Source organism: Eptatretus burgeri, chromosome 7 (genome assembly GCF_056783735.1).
Source record: "Eptatretus burgeri isolate ZD-2024b chromosome 7, Ebu_testis_v1, whole genome shotgun sequence".
Lineage (NCBI taxonomy): Eukaryota > Metazoa > Chordata > Myxini > Myxiniformes > Myxinidae > Eptatretus > Eptatretus burgeri.
Window position 1 is genome coordinate 90609215 of NC_140967.1, and position 11592 is coordinate 90620806.

An 11592-nucleotide genomic window follows, 5' to 3' on the forward strand; every position below is an offset into this window, starting at 1 on the left:
TCCATCATTAGGAAATGGAAAGAATATGGAACTACTCAGAATATGGACCTTCAACCGTGGTGAAGATTTACGTTACAACAGGACAATGACCCCAAGCATACAGCCAAAGCAACACTGGAATGGCTTCAGAACAAGAACGTGAAAGTCCTTGAGTAGCCCAGCCAAAGCCCAGACTTGAATCCCATTGAGAATATGTGGAAAGACTTGAAGATTGCTGTTCACTGATGCTCCACATCCAACTTGACAGAGCTTGAGAAAATCTGCAAGGAAGAATGGGAGAAGATCCCCAAATCCAGATGTGCAAAGCTGATACAGACATACCCAAGAACACTCAAAGCTGTAATCGCTGCCAAAGGCGCTTCTACAAAGAATTGACCGGGGGGTTGAATACTTTTTGACACAAGATATTTCAGCTTTTCATAATTAATTAATTTGCAAAAAATTCTAAAAACATGTTTTCACTTTGTCATTTTGGGGTATTTTGTGTGGATGGGTGACAAAAACATTAAATTTAATCCATTTTTAAAAATTCAGGCTGGAACAACGAAATGAAACAAAAGCTGAGGGTGTGAATACTTTCTGAAAGCACTGTAAAAGCTGATCGATCCAATTAAAGACAGACATATCAGCTTGCTTCCTTCCGATCATCAAAAAGGTCATGGAATCCATCATCGCAGTGGATATCAAATCCTTCCTTTTCTCCAATGGACAGATCTCAGATTATCAGTTCGGATTCAGACCCAGCACTCTACCTCGCACATGCTGCTTGTGCTTCCCCAACAATGGATTGATACTATCAACATCAGACAAGACTCGGGCCGTCACATCTCGAGCGTTCAATACAATCCGGCACCAGGCCTTGCAAAACTCTCTGCCGGTGGCATCCAAGGACAACTCCACAATAATGACTTACTGACTTCCTCTCTGACATGGGGCCCTCGATGGGATCCTCTCATCTCCTCTCCATATCAAGGCTGGAATGCCCCAAGCAGTGTTCTGGGCCCTATCCTATTCATAATCTTCATCAACAATATTTCTGACCCTCTCAAAAATCTTCATTATATATTTTCTGAGGACTCCACCCTATGCAATAACATTCTTCATCCTTCAGATGGGCAGGTAGCATCCCTCCACCATCTTCCCTCTCTGCAGACCAAGTTGACTCAACAATTGGAATAGGTCTCTCAATCCCGAGAAGTCTCACACACTCGCTCTGTCTCTGAAAAGACTGCCTGGTGAATCGTACAATCTGTTTCCTCAACAGTCCTCTTAAAGTTAAGTCACTCAAACATTTGGACCACACCATCAGCCATGATTTTGCTTTCGTAAACCATGCATCGACGTTGGCCTCCAAAGCCAGCCATCATCTGAGCACCCTCTGTCGTGGTGTATTTTGGCACACCTGAACTTTTATCTACCTACAAGGCCTTAATCCACAGTTTGGTGGTATAATGCATTTCCATCTGAGCTGGTGCTCCTGCCTCACACCTTGCTGCCATACAAACTAAGGTTTCAAAATCATTGGAATGTCCTGCGATGAAGCCGAGTCCCTGGGACGATCACTTTCACATCGCAGGTAGATCGGTGCTTTCTGTTTTCTACCACCTTTCTACCTTTCTAGTGCTGCACCCTCTGCCCTTGACATGATTTGAACACCCCCCCCCCACCAAACCCTCCAGGTTTCGTCAGGGTACAAACAATATTGCCAGCAACTCCAATCTCACAAAATCCAGACTCAATGATCACCCCAACTCATTCTTTCTTCTTTTTCCTGACTGAAGGATCAACTTCCTCAGTCTCCTTAATCTCACTGTTCCCTCTCGGGCTTCAAGACACCTGTTCATCACCACTATCTCAGAGTAACCCCCATCCACAAACACTAACGTTTTCACCCTGATTAACTCTCCCTTAGCCAACCTTTTTCCAGGTTTCCAATTTTTCTTTCCACATCTGATTGAGAGTTTGCAACTGTATCCATATTGTTCACCCTTTTGTCCCATCATTGCCCACATCCCATATTTCTCCAAGTCTCCCTCTATATTGTCCCTCAACCCTGCTGTTGGTGTCCCCGACCCCTCTTTTAGCTGTTCTTTTTGTTCGATTATGTCCTGGTACATTGTTTTCTCGCTCTGACAAGAGCCCCCCCCCCCACCCATATCCTGTTGATTTCATCTACTGCCTACAATTACATCATTAAAATATGGCTTTAGGTTTTGAATGGGGCTGTCCACCTCACTCCCCCCCCTCCAAAAAGCATCAAATAATGCATTTATTCATTCTTTGTTTGGATCTTTCTTGGGTGTATGGAATTGAGTGGAGGTAGGTTTTGGGGTTGGGGGAAGGGGGGGTGGAATTGAACGAGGTATGCTGACAGCAGTGAAAAGCAATGAGAAGCTGACAATTCGCGCGTTAACTCTTCGTTGGAGCAAAAGGCGGTGTAGTTTTGTATTGGCTTTTGATTCATTCACCTGAGTCTATCACTTTGTGTGGTCACAAGTGAATGTTTCCCAATTTAATGAAAGAAGAATAATCAAAATTTAAAGACAATGCTCTCAATTACGAAAAGGAAATCCACCATTTGCCAAAGAGAGGGAGTGGAGGGGAACAATAACAATTCCACCAACAAAGATTTATAATTTATTATGTATAGAACTATAATTGTAATGGAAAGCAGATCTTACTCAGACTGTGGCACAGGTTTATCACATCCACCCTCATCTTGCTGGCCCTTTCCTCTTTCTTGAGGCACGTGAGCAGACTCTGTCGAACGTCCGGACTGCAGATGTAGGTATGATTCCCATAGTGAAAAGCTGGGTCTTAAAAAGGTGAGGGTGGAATGGATGGGATTATAAGAAATGTATGTCACATTACGAATGAGCCAGGCAAGAAAGAAGATGTAGGAGGGAGAGGCAAAGAAGGCAGATAACAAACTTACAATAAACGACCTTCAACCCCAACATTCCTGCAGGGTGGAGAAAGACAAACTTGGAGCGTGACATCATTTTTGACATGCGTAAACAATTTGTTTTAAAAGATACATCGAAATCAGGTCCAATAAAGGGGTATTTTCTCTTTTGCCGCATAAACAATACATAATGCTGCATATCCAATGGGAGGGATTGGGGGACGGGGGAGGTTTTGAGTGGAGGTGTGTGTGTGACACACTCTGACTATCAGATAACAAAAAGTGCAAAGTATAACTAGATATCTGCAATCACAAGGCGATCGTCAAGGGTGAGCCTCCTCTTTATTCAATAAACCATCGATCCAATGATGGCCATATTCTTTTTCGGACCACCATATGACCTTGACCTTCAAGATTTAGGGATAGAGTGTAGATTAAGAAAATGTATCCCCATCTACAATCTATCCATAAAACTCATCATGAAAATCAGAGGAAAATTATTCAAGTTATGATCAAAAATATTTTTGTCAATGTCACAATCAAAAAAAAAAAATTGGTCAAGGACACTAATCAAATATCAGGTGCACAACTTCAGTGCAGATACACGACTCTGATGCAAAAACATCTTGGAAAGCCAAGAGGTCTTTGAAATTCCACATGGGCAAAATTGAGCGATTAAAATTAAAGAAATAAATAAATAACACATTTTTTCCAGACTGCCATCTGACCTTGACCTTTAACCCAGAGGGGCATGATGGAACTCGAGAGTAAATGCGCCTTACTCTAGGCTATCTCGAGAGGGCAAGTTCGCTCCGACTGGACAAAAATTAGTCGAGTTATGGCTATAACAAATAAAAATTTAAAAAAGGAAAAATTTCTGGAATTGGGTTACGAACTTAAAAACGATGTCAAGGTCAAAAACATTACACAACCCCCATATACTTTATATTCCCACTGTTGATGCAAAATTTAATTCCGAAAGTTGTGGCCGGCTCCATTAACCAACATCAGAAATGAAACGATTACATATATGGAGTTCATACATTTACTCAAATGAAAAAATTACCAAATTGAAAATTTAATAATAATAATTGGTTATTTTCTATTTTGGTTTGACTTCTAGTCATAATAGTTTTCAAATAAATGGTGTACACGCACAATGCACAAACGTACCGTCGGTTTACCTTCAAATTCAGGTCCACCATCTACATCCACACTTCACCTGATCGTTTTTGTGAGCTTCATATTTGGTTTTAAAACATCCGTCAAACTCCACTTGTTTGGCTCACTTGATTATTCAGCCATTCAAAACTCGGAACTAGTTTCCCAGCATTCGAAAAAAAATATTAGCCGAATAAAAGGTCCGGGATGGAACCAAGTCGTGCTGCACTATTCCAAACAATTGATGAGACGGCTTACTCGAGGCACATGAAAACGGGCAATCCTCTTTTTGAAGTCAAAGCGATTAAAACGATTGTTTTACAGATCACAATAAACGTTTTAAAGACTAGAGATAAACACATTAACAGATAAGAATGGCACTCGGTAAAGCGCATAACTGCCAGGATGAACAGTTTACATTTTGTATCCCACTGATGGGCCGGATCTGGATGCGGACCTCCGCCAAAACCTAATTGGCTTGTTCTCGTCACCTAACCAACTCATCCACCGAGTTTCTTCCGAATACGTCTACAACCTTTTGAGGTATCCTGCTACATATTGTTTTGGCCGCATCTCTCAATGGTGAAGAATCAATGAAAAACTTCTAACATCTGGATCTTTACGAAAATCGAACAATTTTGTCCTCGTCACACACCAAACCTGTCCACCAAATTTCATCCGAATCCGTCCAAAGTTTTTTTTGAGATATCCTGTTCACAGACAGACAGACAGACTGACAGATACAGACAGACAGAGATAGACAAGGGTGAAAACATAACCTCCACCCACCTTAAATGGTGAAGGTAAGAAAAGGAATGGATTGTTCCATCTTCTGTTTATGTTTTACCTAATCCATCACTCCTCAAATGAACTTTTTTTTGTAACAATTAGTTTTTTTCTTTCTTTATTTTTCGTTTTTTTTTAACAGAGGAAAAACATTTGCCTGCTCAATTGGTGCGTGTGAACCACCGGACACTGGCTTTTAGGGAAAACACCGGGTTGCCTTGACAACACTTTTGGATTCCACGAGCGAGTCATTATTTACAGATTACGTACACAATGAAGGAGTCTCTCTCCATCGAGTGCAGCCTGTGGCTGCTGGTTGCATCATCGGTTGGGATGCAGCTATGCCGCTGATGCGGTGTCCCCCTTACCAGTACACTGGTGCTCATTTTGCCGACCTCAGAAGGATGACAGGCTGAGTCAACTTCCTGGTGTAGTTTTATTTAATTCAGCGGCCAACAGGGCTTGAACTCAGGACCCTGGGATCCCAAGCCGCCACCCTAACTACTAAGCCAACACCAGGCTTATGAAGGAGTGGAATGGGAAAGATGACCCTGTGTGGGGTTGGAGGGTGCACAATCCTGGACGGGTCGCCACTCCAATGCAGGATACTCGAATGGCTTATTTTCCCAGTAAGCTGGTACTCATTTTGCCGACCTCAGAGGGATGACAGGCAGAGTCGACGTACGTGGTATTAATTAACGGCATATTTTATTATTAGAACCCGAAGATATTAAGCCAGCCACCTTAAACATTCCTCAAGCTACAGGGGGGGAAACGATCTCCCAAATGCCGTGTGCCACAATGCAAATATGGTATTGGTGTTGATTTCACTTGATATCGGCTTTGTTTTGGTAAACATTTCAGCCATGCTTTTTGGATCTACAAAGCAAGTTAAAATCAAACAAAACCAGAAGGGCACTCAGTAGAGCACATACCCCCACCACGTAATGCCTGATCCACGAGAACATATCGGGCCCAATACATTTTTGAAACATCATGCTATGCAGCACTATACCGCTTTTGGCCCAATCAATGGTGAAGAATTACTTTAAAAAATCAAATAATTCTCATGTCCAGATCCGGATCTTCACCAAAATTGAATCAGTTCGTCCGTGTCACACACCCAACCTGCCCACAAAATTTCATCTGGATCTGTCAACAACTTTTTGAGATATCCTGTACACAAACAGACAAACAGACAGACAGACAGACAGACAGAGACAGACAGACAGACAGACAGAGACGTGAAAACACAACCTCCTTCACCTTCAGTAGCAGAGGTAACAAGTTTAAATCTTTCTTTTCTTTTTTTTAAGCAAGCTGGTCATGGCCATAAATACCAGTTACAAACCAATGTAATTAATAATGCGATGAGTACTGCCTAATATGGGCTCACCTCTTTACGGGCTCTTTTGCCTCCGTGGAGGTCGCTACGGGCATCCCAAGACCAAGAGAGATGGAGTCATCAGAAAACAAGCTTGGAAGAGTTTCGTCCTCGAGAACTCCACTGCTCACAGAGAGCCATTGGCTCGTCATAGTGCTGCAGAGAAGGAAATAAATGTAATGCAGTGAAAGCAGTCGCTTCATTTTTATCTCAGCGCAATGAATCCAACAAGGAAATTTTGGCAGAGGAAAAAGCCATTCGATCCACCATACCCATGCAACATCAAAAGGACAGCATTCCCATGGATATGAAAGAACCAGCAATTAAATATGACAGAAAATACCGACATGAATGTCAAATCACATCGTCTGAATTTTCCTTTCTTCGGAAGGGAAGGGGTTTGGGGTGAAAGAAGATGGGGCAATTGTTGAACACAAGAAAAAAAATTAAAAAGAATAAGATGATCACAAGTCTGAAGACGACGATGGTTCACGAGCGGTATTCAACGATGTAGATTGTTTCAGAAGTCAAGGATGAGACAATGTGATAATGTTTGACCAAGTTATAAAAATGATCAACATGATGTGGTACGAGTGACAGGTTATTCGCTGCAAAATGTCGAAAACCCGGTTTCGTTCAACAACTTTAAAAATTTGACCTTTGCATAACCTTTAAAGGTCACAAAACAATGTTGTGGATATTAAAATAAGGAAACAGGATACGTGCTATAGCTTATTGGAGTTAGTTCGTCGAAGAAGGTCAAAAAACGGTTCCATTCCCACAACTTTGAAAATTTGACCTTTGTGAACTTTAAAGGTCAAAGGTCAAGGATTATGACCTTTGGTGCAAAACTTCCTCTGGAACATTCCAGGAACGATATAACGTCATACAGGCTATATGGCATTTCGCACTCATCGGATTATCCATACTTTGATGAAATCAGCGTAAAAACAAACTTGAAGGGGGTGCCACGAGCAAGGTGTTCAAGATCGAGCAAAATGGTTTCAAGACTTTAGGTGGGGAATGACCTCAAGATTATGCGTAAAAAAATATTGTCATCCTCGCTCTCAAAGTTTGGGCCGTCGTATGATTTTTATGTCAAAATTCGAAATTTTCTAAGTTAGACCCTCCAGGTCTAAGTTCGTGACCTTGTGACGAAAATGAAGAAAAAATAAAAAATAAAAAAAAAATAAAAATCGAGCTCCGTGGGGCTATGCAGGTGCCATTGGGCTAACCAAATACTGAAACCCGTCAGATTTGACAAACTCCCTCGGAGAAGATGCAAAATGTAATCGGCTACCCCCTAAAAACACATGTTTTTTGGGTGTGGCTCCGCCCATAATAAGCGCACCACATGCATTCTCAGGAAAACACAACAAGATCATGATATAAACCTCCCACCAAAATTGTCAGGATCGCATCAAAACCCACGGAACTATGCTCGGGACAGACAGACAGACATACAGACATCAATAACGAATATAGTGGTCACTTATTTTTTCGTGAACCAACAGGAGAATGGACTGATGTTTGACATCATGCTGCACAATACTTGCATGCAAGCTATTCACTCCAAATGCCTTCACCCTCTCGGTACCTTATTCATTCCCTTTTCAAATTGCTTGAGGCATGACCTCATAGAAGTTTCTAGTAGGAAATATAATATTTATGTACCTCCTTTTCTCCAACGGCCTTATCTCAGACCATCAGATCGTATTCAGACTCAGTCACTCGACCCGGGACATGGTGCTTCTGGTATCCCAAGGATGGTTGGAGGACCTCAATGTCAGCCATGAGATCAGGGACACGTCTCCAGACACATCCCGAGCATTCGATACATCTGGCACCCCGCCTTGCTCTGCAAACTCTGCCTAAGGTATCCAAGGACATCTCCACACATGGCTTTCCAACTTCCTCGACAGTCGCAGCAAATGCATGGCTCTCAATGGGATCCTAATCTCCTCTCATTGTCAAGGTTGGAGTGCCCCATGGATTGTTCTGGGCCCTGCCATATTCCTCATCATCATCAACAACAATCTCTCTGATCCCCTGGAAAATCGTATTCAGCTTACAATTGCTGATGACTCCACCCTGTGCCATAACATCCCTCAGTCTTCAGACTTTGATAGAATCACGAGCTAGTCAAACGCTTGGAAGAAGTTTCTCAATCCTGACAAATCTCACTGTGATGTCTGAGGTGCAGCGGAACATGGAGGGCGAGAGTGTAGCAGTAACTCCGCTTTATTGCGCGTCCGAATGTACATCACTGCCACCCCGAGCGGGCGAGTCATGATATATAAAAATGCAATCACATGATACAGCACACTCCTCCCCTCGTAAAATGACAATTCAAATGATGAAATGACAATTATAACATGACCAAACGAAACCAATCAACAATCAAAATCCTCCAAGTACCGCGGCCGTCTCCTGACCCGCCTCGGACGGGCAGCGACGCCAGACGGCCCAGGCTCAGACGCCTCCCGCTTGGTCGAGGTGACACCCTCACCGGACTCGCCCCATCCGCAACAACAACCGCCCCCGGCCGACAAGCTTGCTCGTCGTCCTCGGGCAGGACTGAATCAGGTGAACACCTCGCGGGCGTCGGCACGTCCGGCCCTGGCGATAAAACGTCTGGCCACGGCGATTTACAGGTGGGGGTCCCACATCGCTCGGCACAGGGGGGTGGGGGGTGACGCTAAACAGCGATCATGCATCTGGTCCATGTGCCGCTTCCACACCTCCCCACCATCAGTCCGCACCATGCAATTCGCCTTCGCCGGCCCCAGTACCACAGAGACCACAGCCGGCACCCATTTGGACCCGTGGAAATAATCGCGCACCATTACCCGCTGTCCCACATCAAAACCGCGCAGCAGCGTAGGGCACGACACCGCCCCACTCACCGACCCTCCAGGTCGCAGCAAATCCAGCCTGGACCACAATGCCCGTCCATAGAGATGAATGGCAGGAGAATCGCCGGTGACAGGATGAATCGCGTTCCTGTATTGGAGCAAAAAGACATCGACCACCGTCTGCACAGGTGCAACATCCCCCTCCCCCCCTGCGCAAAGCCCGTTTCAACATTTTAACAAACGACTCCGCCCGTCCATTCATTGCAGGATGATACGGTGCGGACCTTAGATGTCGAATACCATTTTGACGCATAAACTCATCAAATACACCTGTGATGAACTGCAGACCGTTATCAGAGACCAGAACCTCGGGTAACCCTTTATTAGCAAAGATCGTCCGCAGTTTTTCTTCTGTAATGTTTGCTGATGTATGCTGCATTACTACAGCCTCCGGCCATTTAGAGAATGCATCGATCACAATCAAAAACATTTTGCCATTAACCGGCCCCGCAAAATCTGTTATCAGCATCTGTTTGACACGTGGTGCAACGCTTAACCAACTGCTCGATGTATTTGTCCAACCCCAGCCACCACAACAGGCAACGAGGAAGACTCTTGGTCTTCAGGACGCCAAGGTGACTGACATGCAGTTCTTCCAAATACCGCTGCCTGAACTTCGGTGGAATCACCGCCCTCATTCCCCACATAACGCACTGTTGGACCAACGACAGCTCCGATGCACGCGACGCGAAAGGCTAAAATGCCGGCGTTGAAGGTAGATCTCCCTGAAGGAGGAAGTGGTTTGTGATCAGTCTGCAAAGTGAAATGCCGCCCCAGCAGGTATTGATGAAACCTCCGCACACCCCAGACGAGGCTGAGAGCCTCGCGCTCAATCTGGGCATATTGCCGCTCTGCTGCAGACAGGGTCTGGGATGCAAAACAAACAGGCCGTTGGGAACCATTGTCCATCCTGTGGGAGAGCACTGCCCCGATGCCATATGCAGAGCTGTCGCATGCCAATAAGAGCGGACGCGCAGGCTCGTAGTGCACGAGGACTGTATTCTCTGTGAGCAGCCGCTTGACGCGGTCGAACGCCGCCTGGTGTGCAGGCCCCCAGGCCCAGCACTCGTCCTTCCTGAGCAACCGCGTTAACGGCGCAAGCTGTGAGCTGAGCCCGCGCACGAACCTCTGGTAATACTGGGCCATACCAATGAACGAGCACAGCTGCGTCTTGTCGCGAGGCGGTGGCATGTGCTGAATCGCCTCCACCTACCGAGGGCCTTTTAACAGCCCCTCCGGCGTGATGATGTGCCCGAGGTATTCCAAACGTGCTTGATGAACGCGCACTTGTCTCTGTTCAAGTGCAGGTCACACGCTTCTAGCTTCGTCAGCACTTGGGCAATGTTCGCAAGATGCTCGTCCGCTGTTTTCCCCGCAATGAGCACATCGTCCAGGTAGGTTTGAGCGGGCAGGCCAATGCAAACCTGATCCATGGCTTTCTGCCACAAGGCCGGGGCCGAAGCAATTCCAAAACAGAGTCGGGTATATAGAGAGAGCTCTTGACATGTGTTGATTGTCAAAAGGTCGCTACTCCCGGGATCCATCGGCAGGTGAAAATATGCATCACGCAGATCAAGCTTCGTGAAGTATTGACTCCCCGCCAATCGTGCATATATCTCATCGATTGACGGCAGTGGATATTGCTCCACGCTGAGCCCTGGGTTAACCGTGGACTTGAAGTCCCCGCACAATCAGATGTCTCCATTCCGTTTCAGCACCATGACGACCAGGGTGGCCCAATTTGAGTACGACACCCGTGCGATCACTCCACAGGCCTCCAGCCTATCCAGTTCACCCTTGACCTTGTCCCGCAGGGCATACGGCACCGGTCGTGGTTTACAAAAATGAGGAACCACCCCCTCCTTCAGGGAGAGCTTTGCCTCCATGCCCTTGAGTTTCCCAAGGTCGTCGCAAAACAAACCTTGATGTCTTTGCAGAATCTTCTCCAACTGATCCTCCCATCGGCTCGGCACGGGTTGCACAAGGTGAACGGCGGCCCAGTCTAGCATGATGCGGGTCAGCCAGTCTCGGCCGAGGAGAGACGGACCCCTCACCCGCACGACATACAACGGAAGCGCGGCGACCTGGCCTTGGTACCGCACAGACACGTCTGCCGTCCCGACTGGCGTTATCTTCTCGCGGGTGTACGTGAACAGTGTGAGGTCGGACCTGATAAGCTTCAGGTCGTTGAGTCTACGTGCGGTCTGTTCGCCGATGATCGACACCGCCGCTCCCGTATCAACCTGAAACGTGATCGGCGTGTTCACTACGACTTCCACCGTCACCCAGCACGCCGCCGCAGGGCAAAATTGAAAACAGGCCCATCAACGGCTGCCGGTTTCGCCCCGGGTCGCTAAGGTCGCCTCGCACATCGCCGTCCCTGACCTTAACGGTGGCCAACGCCCCTCGGCACACACGCTTCAGATGACCCACCTTGTGAC

General features: G+C 46.0%; 1 protein-coding gene across 12 annotated transcripts in view; it reads right to left on the bottom strand.

Moving 5' to 3' along the window:
- Nucleotides 1-11592, bottom strand: part of PMEPA1 (prostate transmembrane protein, androgen induced 1) — a 282083-nt gene that overhangs the window by 267026 nt on the left and 3465 nt on the right. For 10 of the 12 annotated variants that reach the window (XR_015060363.1, XM_085889549.1, XM_085889552.1 and 7 more), the window contains exons 2-5: nt 9143-9239; nt 6249-6392; nt 2936-2962; nt 2682-2816 (exon numbers count right to left, since the gene is read on the bottom strand). Coding sequence is in view for 11 of the 12 variants with exons in the window: in XM_085889549.1 (XP_085745675.1) it covers nt 2682-2816; nt 2936-2962; nt 6249-6392; nt 9143-9192 (356 nt within the window). In the remaining variant the exon portion in view is untranslated. The remainder of the gene's footprint in view (nt 1-2681; nt 2817-2935; nt 2963-6248; nt 6393-9142; nt 9240-11592) is intronic. The other 2 variants (XM_085889548.1, XM_085889546.1) reach the window with 2 other exon arrangements.